We start from the raw sequence: 24383 nt of genomic DNA, 5'->3' as shown, positions 1-24383 counted from the left end.
TTATTATATTACTATATGCAGACATTATAATAAGTGACACAATGCAGTCCTAAAGGACTGTCACAAAGCTGCACAATGGACTATATTTGAAATTATTCCCCATTACTGAAATAGTGCACTATAGAATTTTTTACTTGTTCTCAATATCTCAACAGTAAGTAACTATTTCACTATGAAATACCTACATGATACTTGTGGTGTACCGACAATGTACACTCACTGTAAAGAACTAATTTAGTAAAGATCAGTGTTTGTGTCAATGTTGGTGTCACGGCAATTTAATGAAATTACCCCATATACTAACCCATATAATAACTGCTCTGCAAGGTCCTCAGGATCAATATGTGGATATCTCAACAGTCAAATCAAAGCAACAGCCAAAATCCAAGATGGAGACAAAGTGTATTACACAAGATAAAAAGGGTAAATGACAAAATCCAAAAAAACAGAGTCAGAAGTCAAACAGAGGTGCAGACAGATGAACTATAACAATTTTGTGAATTACTCGCTGTAACATGGGGTGAATATGAGGTGGATGCAGCATAGGAGTGTGCAGACAAAACAGGATCAGGCATGGACAGACGCAGATGAGACAGCATCAGACCAGAAGCAGGCAAGGAGGCAAGAAGGCAAGAAGCAGGGACAGGAGCAGAAACAGAAGCAGACAGGCGAGAACCAAAAGGAACCAGAGCAAGAGGAATGGAAACAGGGGACACAAAAGACAGAGCAGATGGAAAACACGACGCAAAAGTCAGGGCAAGAGCAGGAACATGCACAGCAACAGGAACAGATGCAGAAGCAGCCATATAAACGAAACTAAGGGCAGGCTCTGAAGCCGGAGCGATGACGGGAGCAGACACTTGAACAGAAGACACACGCAAACAGGCTGAGGATGAAAAACAGACTGACAGGGAGGATGAGGAGGCACAGCAAAAGACAATGCTGAATGAGGGACAACTAAGGACAAAACAGGACAAGGCAACGGACACAACAAGGACCAAACAACAGACACCTGGAGAGGAACAAAAACAGGCACAGACACAGAAACAGACACACAGACAGAAACAAGTACAATGACAGGGGCAAGAACAAACCCAGGCACAGGGGATGGAAAAAACAACAGAGCTAATGGAGAGCAGACGGAGACTGGGGTGGGACAGACAGGAACCGTGGAGCTTAGGAAACAGGAGCCAGGGCCAGAGGCACGGCGGCATTCCGTGGCGGCGGCATGTCTGGAGGCTGGTGGCGTTCGGTAGTGGCAGCAGGTCCAGCAGGTCCAGAGGCACAATGGCGATCAGCGCCGGCAGGCTCAGAGACGTGGTGGCTATCAGCAGCAGCTGGTCCAGCAGGTCCAGAGGTGCGGCAGGTCTAGAGGCATGGCCAATGGAACAGACCTGGCGCAAGGCACTGGAACTGACCTGGCGTGAGACACAGGAACAGGAACTCAGGCACCATATTCCTCACCAGGAACAGAAACAGGTTGGGGGGCTTCCACAAGGCCAGGAATTGAAAACGGCTGTGTGACACTGCAGAAACAAACAAACAGAACCCTCTCGGCAGCTCCCGAAGGAAGCTTCAGTTCCCAACATGTTCCTTCCATCAATCCACATCTTGCGCTACAGGTTGCTTCTCCCTGATCAAGACAGGTAGACCCAATAGCATTTACCTGGGGTCTTATCACAAAAACACTGATCTCCAAGAGCGACAAAGTGTCCTTGTACCCATAGTGCCAGGAGATTTGCTGGTGTTGGGACGTGCCTAACTGGGACTGCTTAGAAACAGCTAGAGTTCCGTCCCAACAAAATAACCACATACCGGAGTCTTGCTCTCTTGCTGCGTCCTTAGATGGCAGCCCAGTCTGTAATGTGGAGTGAATGAGGTGGATGCAAATGCTGAGAAGAGCTAAATTTATTAGGGGCAAATCCATAATCATAATAACAGTCCATAGTCAGAGAGCCAATACAAGCAGAACTGGAGTATGTATTAAACAGAAAACTGAACACAACTAAATGTAAGGAAGCAAAAGAACAAAACGAAGATGGGTAAGTACAAGGCACTAGGGAAAGCAAAATAAACAACTACCAAAAGAGACCAGAAATCATAAAACAATGACCAGCACTGAAACTCTACAAACACAGGGTATAAATAATAAATAAATACAAGAGGCAAAAGAGCACTAACAAGACACATGTGAAACCAATGAAGGGTGGTGAACTAAATGAGGGGTGGAATAAAGAGAATGAAAAAAGAGCACAGGGAAAAAAACAGTAAGTAAAACAAAACAAATACATGAGACAGGGAGTCGCCAGGGAGGGGCCAGCCGCAACAATCACAGCAAAGTTGGGTTAAGGCTTTATAGAGTTGCATGTAAGACAGGCTTAAACTGACTAATAGCTGGGAAAACATGAGGAAAAGGCAGCAAAACTTGGGCACCATCACCCTCTGGCAGTCAGAAGAGGACATCACTGAGAACAGGTATGACATATACTGACTAATAGTTCAGATGAGGTCTCCTATGTCAGTCTTTGTCTCCTTTCCATTCATATTTTACACATTTGACAGACACTCATTTCCAGTGCAACTTACAGTTTCAATCATGTTACAGAGGTAGGCAAGCATAGTGTTCGGCATCTTGCCCAAGGATTCATTGATATAGCATAAAGCACTTGTCCAGATGGGAAATAAAGCCCAGTCCCCAACAGGGACACAGCATTGTTACCCACTACACTATACTATACCATCGAGCCTCTGAGGGTGTACACGCGCAGCTACCAAAAGCTCCCCTGACCAGCAGAAGTGAACGGTATCTGAGCACACACAGGTAAAGTGTGTGAAGGAGTGTGTCAGTGAGTCCTGTGGGTACTCTGCACATAGTAGGAAATGGTTCCAGGTTCCCAGGTTTTGTGAGCAGAACCACATCTGATGAACCACCTGATTTTCTCATTCAACCTATCCACCTAGTGATTGCACTGGAGATGGTAGTCAGAGAATAGGGTTACATTACTCTATAACCACAATCAGACAGAATATATATCAGAATTATATCTTAGTCTTTAGTTTCTTCCTTTCTTTATAAATACATTTTAGGATCTACTCCAGTTTACTCACATTACCCTGATCTCTATATTTTTACGCATCTCTCCTTGGCTACGGGCAGAGCAGTCACCAAAGGCATTTCACTGCCAGTTATGCTGTGTATGACTATATATGTGACAAATAAACTTTGATATGATTTTGATTTGATTTGAATATGTTCAAGGAGGCCATAGGTCCTAATTGTAATTGAACATATACACAGGATAAGATGTACAATACCCTAATGCCATTAGAACTCCATTAGAGCATCACTTAGGGGCCTGCTTACTCTCTTCAATACAAGAACCATAAGACCGCAAGCTCTTCTGAGAGGTCATCAGGTAGGAACCTCCCTTCATCCATGTTACGTTGAATTAAGCCCATACCACCTGCAGGAGGCTGAACAGTAAGGTCTGGCATCCCAGCCTCACCTCCCTCCAAGACCACTTTTAAAGCCACACCTCTAAGTCCTATACCACCAACAAACAACCTGAAAAGTCCATGGAGGCCTTCCCAGCGACTAAGGCAGTACACAGCCCTGCTGGCACTGGCAATGCATGCTTAGTGCCAGCAGTTTCACATGGATTTTACCTACTACCTAAACCACACATCTTTAAGGCACTCTGCCACAAGCTGGACTCGCTTTCTCTCTCTCTCACACACACACACACACACACACACACACACACACACACACACACACACACACACACAAGATATAAAGTTTGTTGTGTTTCCCCAACTATTGAGATCTCCTTATTCACAACCACCTACTAGCCCTTTCAGCTACTTCTGATAACTCCTTCTCAGCTACTCTTAATTTACAGCCTCTAATGCCGAACTGCACAAGCAATGATGTGGCAGACTTTGCTACAAATCCCCTCACACCTCTCTCTACTGGTCCTATATCCTGTGTTCTCGCACCTCAGCTACCAAGTCAGCATACCTCAGCTTTTTCCTTTCAAAAGCGTCATCCATTGCCTCCTCAAATGGAATTGTTAGCTCTATAAAATAAAGTATCCAGATATGGTGTTGCTTATTTCCAGAGTACAACATATGTCTGGCCGCAGCATAGTTAACACAGTACACTGTGAGACCTGTAACTAGTTTTTTTATTTATGTCCACGAACAATTTCCAATCTCACGCTTCACTCAATCTATATGTACAGCCTCATACTCGAACATGCCACCCTTCTCGCACAAACTTAATTGCATTATTAGTAATACTACTCGGCAATGCGTTAACCTCTAAGTGCTTACTATCAAAACAACAACACGCTAATGCTCTAAGCACTTGATTGTATCTAGATGTATATATCGACCCTGTGACAAACTAACCTTACATGCTGAGAAAATCTTTTCCAATTGTGCCCAACCCCTGTGCCTAATTTATACTTCAGGTCTCCCCCTACCCACTGTCCAAGGTTTTGCGGAGTTGGAAGGACATGATAAGTTGCTCCAAGCAAAAACTCGATGCAACTCGCATCCATTGCCCACAGCTCTTGCAAGTTGATTTTCCTTTTCTCTGCACTTTCCCAGTGAAGCCATTGTTTTCCTTCCGACACTGCTGCTGGACGTCACGCATCTTCTTCCTGCTTACGAATAAAGCTAGCCATCATTCACCTTCTCTCTCGTGAGACCTTATTAAATGCTTTTTAGGAATCACCTGGCCAAAAATCCCACATTGCACCTGTCCAATGACGTCCTGCACCTCTTACGAACTCTTTCCTAACTGTACAGCTATTCACGGATTTCCCTTCTTCCCTGCTTTCGTCACTCATGCCACTCTTTTTATCGCCACACCCTTTGATCCCAAAATCATCTCACAACTCACCTTAGCACATTTAAATTCCTCAAATAAGCTTGTCTCCTCTCCCATACCATGCTAAATTACTTAAACCACACAGCACCCCTAGCCACTTCCTTCTAAACTTCATAATCTTCTCTAGCTTATCTAATACTGTCATTGGGACTTCATACACCATCATTGGCCATCTAATACGAGGCAGCAGGCCAAACTGGAGATACCACAATTTCAGTTTGCCTGGAAAGTATGATTTCTCAATACTATTAATAGCCTTTATCAGACCTGTCTCACTCTACCTGCTCTTTATCATTTAATGCTGAACTATACCACCTCCCTAATCTAACTGGTTTCTCCAGTATAAACAGCATCACTTCTCCTTCCAGTATGAAATTTTCCTGCACAAGTTTTCATTTAACTCGACAGTCTCCATAGCTGTGCAAATCTTGGGAAGGGGGACTGGACATCAGACCTTGAAGAATCTGACGCAATCAAAATCTGATGCTTGTCTATAATCTAATTATGTCCTAAGTACACACCTGTCTATATAGGGTCTCAGAGTTGGTGGTATATGTCAAGTGAAAACCAGGTTATGCGGTCAAGATGACTGTGCATCAACCTGCAAGGTACAAATCAAGGTAAGAATACAAAAAGGTTTCTGCAGCATTGAAAGGGTCCAAAAGCACAATGGGCTCAATCATTCTCAAATGGAAGGACCACAAGTAATCTTCCTAGATCTGGCTGGCAAGCCAAACTGAGTAAATTTGAATGAAAGGCCTTGTTCAGAAGGGCCTTACCTCATACATACCATTCCATTTTGTGTAGCATTATAATAGAAAAACTGTCACCTGTCAAACACAGATTTGTTGATCACTACTAGATGGTGAAGCATGATTAATCACACTAGAGAACAGGTTTCCACTGCTCCAGAGTACAGTGGCAGCATGCCTACACCACTCCAGCTAGTGCTAGGCACTATATATAGTGAGCTTACCCTTGTGTGCAGCTGCTTGGCCATGGAAACCCATTAAATAAATCTCTTAACACAATTCTGGTGCTGACTACACACTTCAGATTTCAGCAACCCCCACTCTGTGAGTTTGCTTGGTCTACCATTTCATGGCTGAGCTGTTGCTACTCTTAGATGCTTCCATTTCACAACAATAGCACTTTCAGATACCCAGAGCAGATCCATTACTCTTTTATATGTTTACTAAGCACTTCAGTACGACCCATTCTATTGCTATTGTTTGTCTTAGAAGATGGTGACTACATGCTTGATTTTATATACCTGTTAGCAATAAATGTGTGTAATAATGTCAGGGGGTCAGACTCCATACATAATATCCTCTATAGAGTTGTACAAGGAACAAAGAAGGGTACACTTACCTGAGTCCTGTATGATTGGTGGCGCAGGCCATTTTGCTATCTTGTGGGGACTGCCCAGTTAAAATTAGGGATTTAAAAATATGGATTTAGAGACCAGATGGTTCAATTACTGGTTGGCTGTGTTTGAAATAACCCCCTATGTATTACTCTTGTATTGACTGGGATAAGTCAGTATGTCATATGCACTGTGACCAAAATTAATTTTTCCAGGAGGCCAAATGTACCCAGACGACGTACTACTCTCACAAAATATTTCAGTATACCTTACCCATCTTTGTAGTGTGCTGCATCCCATCATGTAACCCTAGTGTGTGAAACCTGTCCTAACTCCCAAATGTAAAATGTTATTCATATGAAAATAATTTGAAAGTGTTGTAACATCAAGAATATCCTGAGAGAAAACCAATGCCTATCTTTTACCAAAACATAAACTACAAGTAACAGAAAGAAGTAACTAAGAAACACAACAGCTGAACTAAGTAATGGCATCCAGCAATGCATCCTGCATGCTAAGACATTCTTTCAAGAGAAAAACATTTTTCTCAGCTATAAGGATTGTCTGCTATATGTCATATATATATATATATATATATATATATATATATATATATATATATATATATATATATATATATATATATATATATAATGAGCCAGTGTGGCTAATTGGTCACCCAATTGCAATGGAAATATCACCAAAAGTAAAATGTCTATTACCTTGTGCAAGAGCTCTAGCGTATTCCCACAAATTCTATTAATTACAAAGTGACCACAAAAACCACTATGATGCTACGTATATGCATAATATTTAGGTGACATCGGAAAACATTTTGTAGCTATAACACATGGTACAAAATATTAGCTAGCGTTAACTAATCCCTCGTCTTGCTATTGTGCAAATACTGACCCTAACATAGACCCTTTCCAGTTCGGAAAAATTAGGACTTCACTCTGACTTTGGCTTGAGCAGATGAGTGAGAAGATCAGCCTTAGGCAACATTGTGCCATAACCACATCCACATTCAGACGATATTCGTGATGTTAAAGCTGCGCTATGTAAGACTTGTTTGTTAAAGAAATCACATTACTGAACCAAGAGCAAAGACATCTGCTAAAATATATAATATTCATCTGCTGGCCACCCTATAAAGCATGAAATATTAATTCAAAAGTCACAGTGCTAAAAGTTAGTGAACGAAGCGAGAGCGATATCATTGCATATGGAGATAGGATGGCAAACCCAGTGATTTTCTGTGTCTTCGTGGTCAAAATAAATAAACAGAGTATTGAAGAGGGCCAGCAAGCTTTTTTTTAAAAGAATAAACACTGGCTTGGTTTTTAGTTGGCGGCAGTTCTGAACTCAGTGATGCTGAGCTGACTTTTTTTGCCTAACAGGTAAATTATGTTGGCGGTTTGCTCGTTAAATAGCTACTGGAAATATCCAGCCAGATTATTATTGTTTTAGAATTTAATGTTAACCCTGTAATGTAATGCAATATTGTGGAGTTGTCTTAGCTATATAGATAAAGGTAGTTGGCTAATTTGGTAATAACCATCTCTTTTTTGCTTCAAAACTTGTTCTTTTTTGTTTGGCTAACAAACCAGGCTAGCCGTTATTCTCAGATCAATTCGAGTATTACAATCTTTCTGTAATTCTGTAAACAATGGGATAATTAATTCTTGCCACTATAAAGTAGCTACATTTTCTTTTCATTGTCAAGTTTATGTCTTGAGCTTGAATTAAAATATCTGGAGAATACTTGGTTAATGATGGCTAGCTTGCTAAAATAACCTAATAAGGCAACGATACGCTGACGAGGACTAACGCTTTTGAAGGCTTAAAGGTGAACAGGAGATCAACATACTGAAAAAACACAGCAAACTATAGAACTAGTTGAGATAATGAATGTATAACCCCTACAAAAAACCCACATCGCTTGTATAGTTAGCTACAGAAGAAAACATGTAGGCTACAGTGAAACACGTAAATAACAGGAATTAACCGGCTACAGGTGCGAGAGACGCTGCACATGGAGAAGTGAGATGCTGTACAACGAGCTGGTGGAGGACTGCTGACCAACAGGTAATGAGAGCCAGGTGTTAGTAGTCAGGCAAGGCAGCGCGTTGGGTTCACACTGCAGAAGGTGTGAGGCTGGTAGGAACTGAGCAGCTGGCTGACTAACGACCATTACACCTAAATGATGTTTCTTTGGGTCACATTGGGCTAGTGGCTCATGTAAGGTTTTGACAGAAGTGCAGATAGCTAATAGCAGACAATGTCAAAGCAATGGGTATTCAGCCAAAAAGGCTAGGTTTAGAGCAAATGCATATTGTTTTGGCATAGCTTTCTATAGAACAGTCCCTTCTAGCTAAACTGATAATGATACTAACTGTGGCAACCTAGATAAATTGATACACTGTCACAAGGCATTCTTATACTTAAAATTTAAACTAGCGCTTGATAAATGTAAAAGTTTTCATATTTATCTGGATGTGAAAGGTCTCAAATACAGTATTATACTGATAAATATATTATTACAACAATAGAAAATTCAAAATATGTCCTCAGAGGACATTTTCATCACCAAGTTCTGATCGAGTTCTTTTTGAATACTCCCAACATGAACACACTCACAATCATCAGATAAATGGAACACAGCACAACCCATTTTACAAAATGTTCTTTTGCACATTTCATGGAATTTACACATATCCATCAGAGAGGTTGCCAATTCCCCAAACTTACATAGTGCAGCTTTAATTAAAAAGTGTGTTAACTCAGGAGATGCTAGGCTGTATCATTTGAAGTTGGCAGCATATTTTATTACAATTAAATTAGTTTAGTCATATTTAATTTGGTGTTTCTATGTGCTGCACAAATCAGCTAATGATTATGCTGTTCTATTTTGAATAATAAATGTATTAAACTCAGTACTTGGGTCTTTTAATTATATACTTTCTTTACTTTCAATTTAAATCACTACTTTACTTGTACTTTAATAATTATTATTTTACTGTAACTATTTTTACTTTTACCTCATTATTTTTACTACAGTATTTGGCTACTCTACCTACCTCTGTTTGTGTGATTGAGAGACATTGTTGGGTCATATATATATAATAGCTTGATGGTCCTGCAGAGTATCTTGACTGTTCCCTGGACTGCACTCTTCTGGACAGAAGTCTTAGATGTTGTTCCCGGGATCTGCTGTTTGTGACAGATGTATCATCCGGAAGCCTATTGAAGTCTCTATGTAGCAAATTCTGTTTCTGTTTTACCAGTCGCGCTGCGATGACAGTTAGTCAGACCACAGGTTTGTCTTAAGTTTGTCATCAGTTTTGCTCAAAGTCAGATGTGCTCACGGCCTTCAATCAGTGGCGGTTCTGGAGTATATTGGGACCCCCCTCCAGCCTAGGTTAACTTTAAGTTAAACATAAAAGTAAACAAAAGAAATCATGTAAATTTTGGTGGAAGTTGTGTTATTCAAGTTTCTCCCCTACAGTTAAGGCTAAACTAGCATTCACATAGTTATTTGGCATTATGTTTAATCATCATTATCTGCTCCATTCACCACCATCATGCTTTTTTTTTTACTCTACTCTTCCTCTTTTTTCTTCTTTCTCTTCATTGCCAGAAGGGTAACTCCTCTTCATTTTTGTTGACTGGCATCTGTTGTTGACAACTTGTTGTCATTAAACAATCATGCATGCTACTAGCAGTGGGAGTGAGTGGAGTCAGGCGGGACCCACTTAGAGGATTCAGGTCTCATACCATAGACGGTCTATGTTTTATACTCATTGGAAACTTTTTACAGTGCTACTGTTGTAGTTTAAAGTTTGTCAGCCCTCAGGGGTCCCCCCACTGGTCTGGGGCCCCAAGCAGTTGCCTGCCTTGCCTGGTGGCAAGTAGTGCCTCTGCCTTCACTACAATGTGGCTAAAACACCTGAACTCAGTAAGTAGGAGAATATCTATATACTTTTGCCATGTAGTGTGCTTGTCTTTATATATGGGTGGAGGATTATTTTTAAAAAGGGCAGTGCTGTATTCCCAGAATTTAACAGGTTAACGTTAGTCATTATTGCAAATTCCGTTTGCTGGAGTATCAAAACAATAACGTTTTTGTTACTGTATAACAAAATGTCCAATGAAAGTCTAGTTTTAGACCTGTTTAACAGTTCCATTACCTAACAATGCTTTGATGTCTTCAGTGTTTATGCATAACTTGGAAAAGCATCATGATATAAAAGAGTTATTGCTCCTAAAATGCAATTTTCAGATGCAAATTGATGCATCAGTACTGTACTGCTGAATCTTGATTTATGCAAGAAGACCACATTAACATTCTCGGTGCATGAAAAAGACTGAGTGCTTCACCGGAAACGTCTTGACACGATCTCTAGAGGCCCCGGCTGTGGCAGATAAGCACTTCACTTCACTGTTTGTGTCAGCACTAAATCATCTCTGAGCCTGGATAAGAGCTCTAATCTGGAACAACTGTAAAATTTGTACTCACCTACATTGTCACCTCCCTTAACCTCTGAAGAACCATCACATTCTCCCGGGCCAGTGACCACTTACAACCACCAACTGCCAAGTGTTTATTATTTCTAAAAGCTAATAGGTTACATGGTTCCCCCAGACAAAGAGAGGCCCTCGACCTTTTACTGCAGAGGCCGCAATTATTGTTTGCACAATACAGTTTGACTTCCTGAAAAGGGAAAGGGTAAAAGCAGACACAGGACTGCAGAGAGCAAGCCAAGAGGCAACCCAGATAGTATTTGCACTCTACGTCTCCCTCTCTGTCTGCCTCTGTGTCTCTCTCTCTCTTGTCTCCTTTTTAGCCTCTGGTTGTTAGTGTGCTGAGGAGATGCTGTGTCAAGAGGACAGGGAGCTTAGGCAGTGGTGAGATTGGATGCGGAGAAAAGGCTGATCAGTCAAATAAAACACCTGGAGTGATGTCTAATAAGCAGTGGCATGGCAGAGACACTGATTTGCAAAGGAGTTATTTCCCTCCTTCGTCACATTTCGTCTCAGTTTTGATTGCCATTTTGTTTGCCTGTGCTTGCAGTGCCACACAATTACTGGTGCACATGTGTGCACATGTGCACACACATGCATCCTGACAAGCAAACTTGAATAGACATAAAGGCCAAGTGAATTCTGAGAGCGTGAGTGAATCTGGGGTTTTTTTTAGTACAGACACCAAGGACCTCATGTCTGAGGCAATAAAATGCACTATTCGCAAGAGTATATTCTCAGATCAGTACATTTGTATGTCACCCATGGTTTGATTAACTAAAGGACTCCCTTATCACCCAAACACTGGATTTAAGATGCAATGGCTGAATAAATATGACAAAGTCTATAAATACATACTGAATAATCCTTTGCTACATCTCATGCAAATGAAGAACTGGAAGGCAAGATGAAGCATTTGCATTACATTCCAATCTCAAGTTTGACAGGGCTTCTTTTTTTTTTTTAACGGCTGCTCTTGCAGAGCAGACTGTGACTTGTGAAGCAAGAGAAGGCTATTTTCAATGAGAGTCGCACCACTGTTCGGTTTGATAATATTAAACTGTACCATCACAGTGGGCATGGGTGTATCTGAGGGCTAATGCACAAAAATCACCACAGGAACAGAGATAGAGAGAGAATGGGTCTTTCACGAGCGCATGCACAGGGGGAGGCAGAGTGTGATTTGTCAAGCAGTGTGCAGCATCATGATGAAGCATTACGCTGGAGCCCTTATGTAAACCGCCTCCACAGCCACACTGCCTTTATGTAAGGGAGGGAGAGACAGAAAGCGAGAGACAGGGAAGGACAAATCGAGAGTGAGAGAAAGAGCGAGACAGGGAGAGGGCGAGAGCAGGAGAGAAAGAAAGCAACATGGAGAGAGAGGGAGAGAGAGAGAGAGAGAGAGAGAGAGAGAGCGAGCATATTCACTACTCCACCCCACTGAAGCTCTGATTCCAGTTAAGCCTGTAGCATTCAGCCTGCAGTCAACCTCCAAGACCTCACAGCTGGGCCTTTTCACAGCCACATGTACATACGTATGCATTCACACACACACACACACACACACACACCCAGCTGAAGACCCAGTGATGCAGTCATAGAGAAAGCGGCCTCCGCGGCTTGAAAATGTGACAGTTTCTTTCCGATCTCTTCACCGCTTTTGTCCTAGCACATTCACAGCCGCTTGCCTCCGACTCTGTCAGACCCGGCCGCCGTCGCACCATTCCCTTTATCAGGGCTTGTATTAGTGCACGGTTGCCATGACAACTGGGGCCCCTTACGAAAGCGCCTCGTCGGTCTCCAAGAATGGATTTTGAATTGGCCCTTTACTCAGTTACAAGAGCACGGCACAATTGAACTGTGGCGCAGATGGACACACGTCGCCTTTGTTCCAAATCAGGAAGAGTGGCGGCATCAATCAGTGTCAACTTGCACCTGCTGGTTTGAGCTGGTCCCCCATTAACATAACTGCAGAAGGCCCCCAACAATATCTGGCAGTGAAGTTCTATGGTCCCCACCTTCACGCTAATGCCAAGTGGACAGCATCTAGTCATGTGCCAAAGTTGGAGTTCCACCCTCAAGACAGAACCAGTCCTGTTCCTGGACACCAGCAGCCAGGTGCTGCTTGAAGCTGAGACACATCTGGATCAACACCCTCAAACACCAGGAGAAAGGCACGACATCGCATGTGGTTATGCACATACAGCTGAACAGTAGTCCACAAACCACGTGTGCAGTCGATGACAAGAACCACAGAAATTAAGTAATTAAGATCCATTTACTACGGGTATCAGAATGTAGTTTTACATATAATCACACAGACTCTTTCTCACACAGAATGCAGTTAATAGAGTTGTTGTTTTTTTGTTTTTTTTTTAAAGAAACATGTGTAGGAAGCCACCCCTACTGCCATTTCTTCAGGCCATGACTGTGGGCAGTAATGAAATGACCAGAATCAGAGCGCTGACTGCAAGGGGTTTCATAGGAACTTCATACCAGGAACTCCTAGGTGGTGGCGCCACTGAGCGCCTTCTTTAAGTAAATTATGATGGTTTAATACACGGCCCTTCGGGACCATCGACGATGTCCTCCATTCCTCCCACACCAAGGAATGAGTCGCTCTACGTGGACAGTTAACGTGTGCAAAATTGCCCTGAACGCCTGCATACTTTAGACAATGAAGCCAGGAGAGTTTGACAAATAAAGCATTTTTAAAACAATTATATCTTTTGTTAGCTTAGAGAAAACATTAAGTGAGTTTGTAAGTAAACAGAAGAGCCATAAACCTAAAGTTATAAATGTAAGGATTTGTGCAGAAACAATTTATGGATAGTACAGAATAAAATTGACTTGAGTGTTAATTGACACACCAATTTTTTAAACGTTCCTCGTGTATATATAAATCAAAGTAATCACTAGTAATGAAGCTTTCCGTGCAGATATGCACACCTAAAATATAATATCCCTTAAATATGATGGCGTGTGCTTAATAAGGCAAATAAATACCTAATTACACGTCACATGTTTCCTAAGTTGGCTGAGAATTGAGGTGTGACAGGCCTCTTTTCTCGGGAGACAGAGTAAATCAGAGTCTTGTTTGGGGCATTAAACGCTTGGCCGGCTTTGAAGGGATCCCCGGACGACCCTCTTGACGACAGTGATTAATACCGTGTGGATGAAGTGATAAGCGCGATGTCCAGGGACGGAGGCGGGGGAGTGCGTGTGGAGTGGACTTTGACAAGGGGGAACGGCGCTTTGCTCTGCCGCACACAGCTGCGACGCGTCAAGTGGCTTCTGCTTCAAGGAGCGAGAAAAGAGAGGGACGTGATCGGAGGAGGGGAATTTCTCTGCAGAATGTCAAATGTGACCAGGGGTTTCTTTTTTCCCTTCCCCACCGAGGTCTGAAGGCATTTGTCGTTACTCATAGACCGCGATGTATTTACTGCTTTTCTTTTACTGTCGAGGTAAAATGATGGAAGCTGTTAAGAAATTCAACAGTCAAGTTGATTCGTTTGGTGTCATTTCAGTCCAGTGTTGTGGCGCAAGGTTTAAGATAGATTTGGGTTGATGCTCTAATTTGGGCCTGATAGAGACTGGTAAAATGGTCAATGAGAGCAGTCTGAGTGTGGCTGACTAGTGCATAGTGAGTAATATGAATCACTGTACTATAACAATAACTACAAGTACTCAGTGTAAAGTGTGTTCGAACCTAGTGCAACATGAAAGCTCCAGAGCGCCCTCTAACGGTCAAACATGTTCAGCGTTATCTGATGGACAGACATTTTACACGTTCCCTTGTTTTTGATTACTGTTGTATTCTTGGCTTATAATTGAAATAAGTCTAGCTAACTGAGTGTAAAGAAGTATTTATGCTGGCATGTAGAAGTTTTCCAAGCATCACCATCCTTTTTACAAAACGACATGAGCCACTATCTCTATTATACGTTTACCGTGCATACATTTACCATACACTCTTATCTAGAGCAGCCTTTTACACTGAACTAAATTAGAATTTGAGTCATCAAACTCACTAACTGTATGTAAATTTCTGTTTCAGCCCAGTGCGTCTATAATTCCCCAGTGATATGACTGATATGAGAGCAAAGGCTTCACACCCCTTCCAGTGCACCCAGAACCTGCAGGGGCAAAGTACCTCATCAACACAGGCTCCCCAGTTAGATACTCCCTGAACATAGGGCAGAGGTTACGCCTACCGCTGTTACATCTGCCTTCAGAGGAACCCTCCAGAACACATGGTCAAAGAACACAGCATAAAGCAGCAGTAGTGTGTTTGTGTGTAGTTATGAGCAAAGCTTCCTGTATTCCTTGTGCACTGAGTCCATCTGGTGGTTGCATATTGGGAAGGGGAATTTTTTTTTTTTGTGTGTGCAAACTGAAATTGCGCATTATAGAACTGCTAAACAGTGGCCAACATTACACAGGCACATAACAGGCGTCACGCTACGTTTTCTTGGATTATCTGACTTACAAAACTGACATTAGTCTAAAATGTTGAATGAAAGGGGGGGGGGGGGGATGTAACACATTCATTCGAAAATAAAGTATTTAGAATATTTTATATAAACCTCAGCATGCCCTGGTGTGCTTTAAAATATAAATCTGCTACCAGCAGTCCAGGCTAAAAAAAAGGCTAATTTTGTCTCATCTCAACTAGCAGCTTTCAACTCAAGACAGTCGGTGTGATGAGCCATTGCCAAGCACAGGTGAGATCAGACCGCACCCTGAGGCCTGACCTCTGCAGGGTCAGCTGGGTGGAACTGATGCTTGCAGCCACCTCCTCCTTGCATGGGAGGGTGTGCGACGCAGCTGTTCTCAACCAGCATGTGTTAGTCTGTGCGTCTCTGTGCATGGTGAATGCAGCTGGCACAAACCACACCCTTATCCTTCATGTCTCAGAGCCATTGTCCAGACCTGAAAGTGCAACTGTGTACTGGTCATCACACATGCTTTCTCACCAACAAAAATACATTCAGTTGGCATTTATGATTCTATTGTTGGAATCTATCATTAGAAGTGTTTGGATCCCAGAGAAATCAAATTTTTATTTAGAATAATTTGATATTAATAAAAATTTGTTGTTTAGTGATGTTTACACTACTATTTTAAATATAATTAGCTCTGTGATAGTCCTTACACAAGACATTTGCCATTTAACCTTTACTGAAGTTTTTAAATCCCAGCCTTGGATGTTTTGTGTCCTTTGTTTCGTTATCAGGTTCCAAATGTAACCCAATATAGCCTTTCTGTCCTACATAGTTATCAAACTTACATTTTAAAACTTCAAAACCATTTTTCAGTTCCATGAATATTTGATGCAATCAGGGAAGGGTGGCGATACGGACAAGCTCAGGGCTGGACTGATGGAAAACCCCCTCCCCGGCCGTCACACTCACACGCGTCTCAGTAACCGACTGTGGCTCGGCTGTCTTCTCTGGCACACCCGGAATCCGGTAAGACACTGGGTTATGCTATTATGTGCATGCATTTGGGATTTTTCAAATATTGCACTGATTTTAGATCAGTAATAATGGGTAAAGCAGAAGTGGGGAGAGATAATACAATGGAAGCCTGAAGACATAGCTGGGAAAAAGATGTAGAAAAGAAGAACAAAAAAAGTAACGAATGAAGGAAAAGAGTGGCCGAGCCAGCTGTACATAGCCCTACCCGTGACCTACTCAACACATACATCTTGTGTCGTACCAGCTAGTTCCACTTACCATTTCTTCATTTGTTCATTTGTTTAATGGGGCTACATTGTCCAGTCACTGCATAATTAGAAATATGGACTAAGCAATAATCACAGCATATCCTATTTAAGACTTTTTTGGACACAAAAAAAAAACAATGTTCTTTTAATTAGACAAATTAAGTAGAATAACTTAGAGTGTGACTGTGTTATTGTATGGATAATAGATGTAATAAATATGAAAATGTTGAGAGTCAACAGTTATGGCTGACAAACCCAGCATGATGGAAATCACAAGCTTTGACAAGACGAAACTGAAGAAGACAGAAACCCGGGAGAAGAATCCTTTGCCCACTAAGGAAAGTGAGTGTCAAAATTCATTACAGTCTAATCACATTTCCAGGCTTCTCTCTTCCTTTGGGCTATTTGTGTAAGGTAGCCACATGACACAGCTTGTTTAACTTTGACTTGTTTAACTTTGACATTGAACTAAAAGATCAATGTTAGAATAAAGTGATTTGTTAAAGAGTCATAAGAGTTACTAAAACCATTAACAAAAACTCATTTTAGAGTCATTTAGAAATACCTGGAAGGTAACACCAAAAAGATATAAATATACAAAGCAATTAAACAAGACTGCTGTCTCTTCTGCTCCCCAACGGTGTTACTTAAATCTAATCAGCTCTACAATAACACTCTACAGACTGGAAGGGTAGAGCGGACACATCTGTGGCCCACTTCAGATGCAATCACTATGAAATCGGCTTACTCCAGCCAGCTGCCTACCTCCTTATGCTGTCTCCTGATACTAATGTAACTCAATACGGACACCCATTTGGTGATACCACCCCCCCCCCCCAGCAAAAAAAAAAGACCCCATGTCGCCTTGCCTGCACAGAATCAAATTAATCTGGTTCTGTTCCTTCTAGTGCCAGTGTGTGAGAATGCGACATGGCCTTGTTAAACAGTGCATGTGTGATTTTGCAGCCATCGAGCAGGAGAGGAGACAAACCTCAGCATGAGCATCAGATGAACGGATATTAATGTCTCAAAGAAGACAGAAGAGACAAAGGACAGAGACGGGATGTCCATGAAGACAGAGCCTGAAAAAGCTTTATATTAGTTATGACTGACTTGATTACACCAAATTCACTGGGGGGGCGGGGGATGTTTGGATTTTGTTTTATATGTTTTTTGTTGAATTTGTGATTTGGAATGGAATGTATTAAAAGTGTCAGAAATGTGAAGCAGCCTGGATTAATCATTCAGATTTTGACAATGATAAGGGATCTAGCATAAGTGATATAACCTATAATATAAAAAATAAATCCTACTCTATTTGTTTAAATACATATCAAATTGCAGAGCTAAAACACATGCCTACACTTGTAATGTTGCATTCACAACCCCATCATAACAGAGATGGAACTAGCCCCACTAACTTAACAGGGCTAAATGGAGATGGCAGCTAACCCTTTTGGTCAACTAATTTTGAAGATTTCTTGAAAGCTGAGCTTCATGTGTTGTCTGGCAAGTAAACAACACTGTACACTGTGTAAGTGTTATACCTGCACTTCATAAATTAGAACACATTGGTCAAATATGGGCATGAAGAAAACAATATATAGTAATAAGAGTGAGTAGCTACATGATAATTGAGTTCTGGAAAAAAAAAGTACTAGGCCTCTCCATTGGTAATTCACACTATACTGCAATGTTTTCCTAGACACCCTGAATAACTAGGTAAATTCCACCCTTTTATAAATTGCATAACTGTAATAAATGTTTGTTGGAAAATATAGTGAAGTAAAAAGTGAAATACTTGCAGTGGAGTAAAAGTAAACACTTAATTATGTAATTGTGCATTTGTACCCTTACGTTCTTAAAATCATGATCTATTCATATACAAAATACAAATACTTTCAAAATCTAAAAATAGATAAGCCAAAAAAAAAAAGAGTGATTATAACATAATTCAATTCTTTGTGGTTAAAGGAGAGATCTCACTCATTTATACAAGCTAATCACATAACCAGTCATTTAAAAACCAGTGTGAATATATAGGTCAGACTTGTTCTGACAAGGGTCATAGTTTGTACCTTTTTGTGTGTGTGGGAGTGAAATGTGACTGAGATTTGTGTGGGGCTGCTAAATTCCTGCAGGTGACACACTCGCATGCTACTAAAGGGGAACCGTCAAAATTTGCATGTTCCCACACACCAGCCAGAGCTTTGAACACACCCATACTGTATAAGCGAGGCACTGGTAAGTCCACCGCATACTAGAAGTGAATTAAATTCCTGACCAGAATTCCTGAATTTGTTGATATAAAATTAACTTGGCTCTAATGCTGTAATCCTGTGGACGTTTACAAAACCTATCCCCTTGGTAATGAACTTATATAGTGGGCGGCTGAATACAATTGACCCTACTAAAAAAAAAGCACATCTTACAGGATCTTATCTTACTGGGTGTTATAGTTTTTTAGTTTTTGTTTTCCCTCTTTGCAGTTCACATTGATGTCACTAAAGCTGACAACAAAACATCACATGAGCGTGATTCATGGCACAGAAACCTGCTGTGGGATGCAGGACTGAAGTCATGAAACATGCGATAAGATTAACCAAAGCAACAGGTGCTTCTGATCCCAGCTCATATTCCCAAGACACTTATCATAGAAGAAAGACTCTGCAGCTGGCATTGTACTACTTTACAGCACCCTGCAGGAAGAAACATGCTTATACAAGCCTATATTCAGGCAGTTCATTCAAATAACAAAACAAGGCATTTTGAATATCACTGCTGTGAAACATGACAGGGTCAAAGGTGAACTCTTTAAATGGGACACGTGGTAAACAGCACAGATAAGGGAATGTTTAGAACAGAGACTGGAGTAAAGATGAAATACATGTGGAAAGTCATAAAACGCAGACAATTTAACATAGCCAGAAATGAAGAAAGCATAAATAATGTACTAGAAAAAAATGGGGCAAGCTAAAGACCATCTTAAAGGAAAACTCTCCAGCCCAAAAGCTTGCTCAGACCACTGAAGGATACTCACTGCCCTTGTGGTGTTCCTATGTTTCTAAGTAGCTGCAGGCTGTTCCCAGAACAGGACAGGGAGTGTTTTGGTGGACACAGTGCCCTTTCTCCCTCTCTCAGCTGCCTGCTTAGGCTAGGAAAGACCAGTCCAGAACCATGAGTTCTGAGGAAGAAATGTACTGGAGAAGGGAACAAGAACTGATGCATATCTGTTGCTGCACATATTGAGAACACACATTTGTTCATCTCAGTTATTTATCTTCCATTTGAGATAAGGCCATGTTGTTTTAAGCCATGTCGGTTCTACCCTGGCATCCAGGTAGAACTAGGTAAAAAGGGAAAAAAACTGGGTGAAGTCAGAAAACAGCTTCCAAAATAAAACACAAACACACACTCACCCCAGGATCCAACTCCAGGCACTCAAGAAACATCATGTTCCGATATCCTCAGCCAAACACTGTAATTGTACACACTGTACACTCTACCTGCAAATGATACACACTCTTCAACATGGCCTCTGCTTCACAGATCAAGCAATGCAGAGTTCTAATGAGAACGCGGCCATATAATGCTGGTGTGAGTCAGTCATTGTATAGTTGCTGCTGCTTCTCACACTTTTCCTTCAGGCGGCAAAAAAAAAAAAAAAAAAAAAAAAAAAAAAAAAAAAAAAAAGGGCTGCTTTGGGAATACATATTGCAGGTCATGGCGAAAACAGTATATTTATTACAAAAAAAAAAAAAAAAAAAGAAAAAAAACACGCATACCTTGTGAAAACAACCAAGCACTGTTCCAGACATGTTACATTACATCCTTAGGGGATCGCGGGAACCACATAAGCAGTCTAGTCTTCGTTGGAGGGAAAGAACACTTTATGCTTTACAAACAGGTTTGTCATTAATGACAGCATTCAAAAGCCACACCCCTCACTCATTTTAAACAATGAAATAAGAGTAAAATGACAAATTCAGACAGTTAAGTTTTGGTTTTATTTGGTTGTCATCCTGTTCCATGTAATTGAACAAAAAATGTTTAAATTAAAGTTCAGTACAAGGAACTGTCTTAACTGACCTTAATAGGTTACTTCTCACCTTCAAACACTGAAGAACATGTACAAAGAAATGTTACATTGGCACAATTGCAGGTCATTATAAAATGTTGATTTCATATAAATTTGGCAACCTTTCAGATGAGTAAAGTGGAGGGTTCAGCAAGATACCTCCCAATAACTGAGGCTACTCAGTTACTTAAAAACAAATGTTCACCAAACTCAAAATACTACTCCTTGACCCCCTTATGCATTTCATTGTTCAGAAATGCTTTTTTTAATGAAACATGGAGTCTTTAGAAAAGGAGGAATCCTTCGTTTCTTGGATCGGGAGCGCTGGCAGAAAAATCCGCAACAGACGATTTCTCCATAGGAGTTGCATCACAGGTTCAGATGTCCATCACGAACTGGCTGTCATCAGCTATGGCAGAAAGAATGGGGGTGAATGAGTTCAAACACAAAGAGACTGACACACACAAAACAAAGCACCATTAGTCACACTCCACACGTGGTGTAAGGTACACAGCAACAAACCTCCCTCTGGTATGGGGGATTGGCATGCCAAGAGCAGATCAGACACATTTTTGTTTGCTTTCCTTGTTAAACAGTTGCACAGTCTCCTTCAAACATGACCTCGTAAAAAAAGGGAACAACAAACAGCAGCTGGTCGCTGTTGCCTCCAGTAGATTATGATTTTCTAATACCTCTACTTCAAAACTTACTTCAGCTGCAAGTATGGAATTTTTATTTCCATAGGAAGAGCAATTGAAAAGTCGACGCCAACATAGATTTAACTTTTGCAGAAGCCCCCTACAGGATTTCACAGGCAAATGCTGTGGTTGTGGTTTTCAAAAGTGAAAAAAGCCCGACACTCCAGAACGCATTCCTCAGGTTTTCCTAGAACCCCCTGCGTTTGGAAATGGACCGTGGGCTGTAGTTGCCAATCCATGTGTGAGGAGAATCAGGCGTGTGAAGATGTCAGAGAGGGAGAATGATAGGAGAGGAGCCTCACCAGAGAGCTCCTGGCAGTTCTCCTCCTGCCGCTCCTGCAAGCTGCCCAAAGGGTGCGCAGAGGGCATGGTGACCCCTGGAATGTGGGGGAGACAGCACGGTGGGGTCCGTGCAATTGGGGAGTTCCGGCACTCCAGAAGAAACTTCCTATCGTAGATGATTCTGGTTCCTGGAAGAAAGGTGCTTACATGGTTAGAAAGGCCAACCCACAGCAGGCTCTCCAAAACCGAGCCAAAGACTACTGGCAAGAGATCGCAAGATACTTGGCTTTGATTTACACCCCATCTTACACTGTGCTTCCAGTGCCCGGGCAGTGTGCAGTTTAAGAATACAGAAAAACATGTTACACAACATATGTGGCAAGATTGGGGAGTTAATTTAAAGGGGTGGGGGGGAGAGAGGGGGAACCTGATTGGTGTGTTACACAGGAGAGAGCTTGAGTGCATTAAGTACAGGAAAGCACACGGTGATCCTGTGAATGTGCTCTGTGTTTTGCTCATGAAACACAACATGAGAGTTTACTGGTACCACTAGGGACCAGAGTGAGGACTACTGATCTAAAATCAGTCTCCACAATCAAAATAACTAATCTTTAGGAGGTAAGAAATCTTTAAGACACACATTTGAACCAATTAATCTTTTTTTATGCTACCCCACCTATGCAATCCTAGCTTAACTCCATCTTATCCACCTTTGTAGTGTTTGGAAACCCACAGTAGGCCTGCATTCATACTCTATACACAACGGTAAGGCTTCAAAACAGTAAACATGCGGCCTTGTTATTTGAAGCTGCACCTCTTTATATACACATAGGAAGGAAGTTCCTGTGCACAGTGCCTTGGAAGGGTCTCAGAATATAAGGACAGTTTACATGAGCAAGGTTACCCTCATCTTGATTTAGAAACAGCAGTTACAGCTTATTATCCTTATTACCATGCCAATGTGTTCAGACCCTGGCCTGACACTTGTACTCTGTGTAACAAGAATACTTTTGAGTGGTAGTGGTTTGTTTATTTATTCAACTGCCTCTGGCATCATTACTGCATACCAGCACTGTCTTGTGATTAGATATTAGATTTCTAGAGAATGTTGTGGGTCTGAGCACTTAGTGCACTAGCGTTTGAGGAGGCTCTCGACACTGTTTTTATTAAGAGATCCTATAGCCTATAGATGGTAGGTTGCAATAAAATGAAACGATTAACCTTGATTCTAAATATGAAGATTCAAAAGAGCAAAACGCCGACTTACCTCCAGGGGTGGTTGAGAAGACTGTGCCTCCAGGAGTTTGACTGTAACATTCGGGCAGGGGAGACCAGTTTTTTGCGTCTGAGGCACGGCTAGGAATGGGGTAGCTTGATGACGCTTCGCAGGTAGTCGACATGACTAAACGTCAAGTTCGCGTAAGTAGTTACTTGAAGTTACAAAAAAAACAACACAACAGCTTCGAGCTTTTGATTCTTGAGCTATGTAGCCTACAAACTACTTTATACAATAGGACTTAAAGCTTTATCGTATTGTTGTGCCTTGACGGAAGACAAAGATCTACGAGCTCGTCGTCTTGCCAAAGCTCAGCAAAGCGCTCCACATGCGCACGTGTTATTGAAGCACGTTTAGGGGGAGGAGCCAAACATCGCGTCAAAACAGCGGGGGCTGACGCAATACCTCTAGGTGTCACGTGAAAGCTGCGCCTACATAACGGCCATATCTGCCCATTATACCTGCAGCTGGTTGAAAGTTTAATTTCTTTCAGTTCGTTAACATGAGTAACTATAACGAAACTGGCATTTTAAGTAAGTAAGACACTGGTCAACAATGTTTTTGATTCCAAAAGAGTATTATGCATTTGTTTTCCACGCTGAATCCAAATGTGTTTTCATCAATTCTCAAATGTTGTTCCAGTATACTCGTATGTCATTGGCTATAGTATGGAAAAGTAAGGAACGTGGATTCCCTGTGTTGGCAGATGGGTGATCTTGAGGCCAAATAGGCTTATAGGCAAAAATCATACATTGCACATTTTAGAAGTGCGTTTGCGCATAGTCCAAGTGTAATAACAGCTATATTTATGAACAAGCAATATATAATTAATGTGAAATTAAATTGCCGTCACCATACGAAACAAGCATTCTTAAAACGGATTTGAATTCAGCGAAGTACTGCAATGTCCACCTGTTCAAGTTTGCAAAGCAAAAAAAGGACGAACGTCTTTAAGAATAAATAACACCAACAGACAGAGTCGGTTCTTTCTGGGTCGTTTTACTTAGGAGGGGAGTACTTTGAACAAAACAGCTTACCTCGGTTAAACAAAGGTTCATCTTATCGAGGATGTTAGCAGTAGGATAGAAAAATAAGCAAATAATCGCAGTACCTGTTCATGTTTTTAAACCGCTTGAATTGTGAAACCAACTGATCACCATGTTAAAAGCTATGACTTCACAAATACATCGTTTAAAAACATTGTTTTCCTCGGAGCTGTAGTCAAAACTACATTTATAATAAAATGTCGTAATTTCCCCAAGGAATCCTTCCATGTTACTAATTTACATTGGCCTGTTCAGATCATTACTTGCAGATGTCCAGCCTAGCAACCCAGACTACAAACACAATGGATAAATTCCATAAATCAGTCTGAAGGGACTTAAATATTGTTACAGCAGTTTTCCTTTTCTGAAAATGCAAGTCTAGCTGAATATTAAGTGGCATGTTTGGGTAGAAAAAAACTACCTCCTAAGAGTAACAGCAGTATTCTATCGTTTTCCATCACAAGCACCTGGATTGCTCAAGTTCAAGT

At 41.3% G+C, this 24383-nt stretch overlaps 2 protein-coding genes across 4 annotated transcripts; one reads left to right on the top strand and one right to left on the bottom strand.

Annotated features, from left to right (window-relative positions):
- Positions 1-16102: 16102 nt before the first annotated feature.
- On the top strand, positions 16103-17741 carry tmsb (thymosin, beta). 3 transcript variants are annotated; one of them, XM_027000146.3, is made up of 3 exons: positions 16103-16258; positions 16747-16857; positions 17482-17741. In XM_027000146.3, exons 2-3 carry the CDS (start codon positions 16758-16760, stop codon positions 17514-17516), a joined length of 135 nt encoding a protein of 44 aa, XP_026855947.1. In that variant the 5' UTR covers positions 16103-16258; positions 16747-16757; the 3' UTR covers positions 17517-17741. The 3 variants fall into 3 exon arrangements, with proteins under 3 accessions (XP_026855947.1, XP_035383314.1, XP_081575532.1); XM_035527421.2 differs by having other exon boundaries at positions 16177-16258; positions 16722-16857; XM_081719406.1 differs by having other exon boundaries at positions 16204-16258; positions 16756-16857.
- Positions 17742-20503: 2762 nt separating this feature from the next.
- eif4ebp3 (eukaryotic translation initiation factor 4E binding protein 3) lies at positions 20504-23179 on the bottom strand. The gene is made up of 3 exons (XM_027000131.3): positions 22841-23179; positions 21594-21761; positions 20504-21002 (listed from the first exon to the last, which is right to left on the bottom strand). The coding sequence occupies exons 1-3, from the start codon at positions 22971-22973 to the stop codon at positions 20971-20973; spliced, it is 333 nt and encodes a 110-aa protein (XP_026855932.1). The 5' UTR covers positions 22974-23179; the 3' UTR covers positions 20504-20970.
- Positions 23180-24383: the final 1204 nt, after the last annotated feature.

The sequence above is a fragment of the Electrophorus electricus genome, chromosome 8, assembly GCF_041902795.1.
Source record: "Electrophorus electricus isolate QZ-2024a chromosome 8, ASM4190279v1, whole genome shotgun sequence".
NCBI lineage: Eukaryota > Metazoa > Chordata > Actinopteri > Gymnotiformes > Gymnotidae > Electrophorus > Electrophorus electricus.
The sequence above is the reverse complement of the archived record's forward strand: the minus strand, read 5'-3'. Positions and strand labels throughout refer to the sequence as shown.

Bases quoted from the DNA above. Each gene is read 5' to 3' on its own strand.
- eif4ebp3 (XM_027000131.3), bottom strand. From the start codon at position 22,973: ATGTCGACTACCTGCGAAGCGTCATCAAGCTACCCCATTCCTAGCCGT. The intron at 21,762-22,840 runs GTAAGTCGGCGT...CCTTTCTTCCAG, and splicing joins CTTCTCAACCACCCCTGGAG to GAACCAGAATCATCTACGAT. The intron at 21,003-21,593 runs GTGAGGCTCCTC...TTTCTGCCATAG, and splicing joins GAACTGCCAGGAGCTCTCTG to CTGATGACAGCCAGTTCGTG.
- tmsb (XM_027000146.3), top strand. From the start codon at position 16,758: ATGGCTGACAAACCCAGCATGATGGAAATCACAAGCTTTGACAAGACG. The intron at 16,858-17,481 runs GTGAGTGTCAAA...GTGATTTTGCAG, and splicing joins TCCTTTGCCCACTAAGGAAA to CCATCGAGCAGGAGAGGAGA.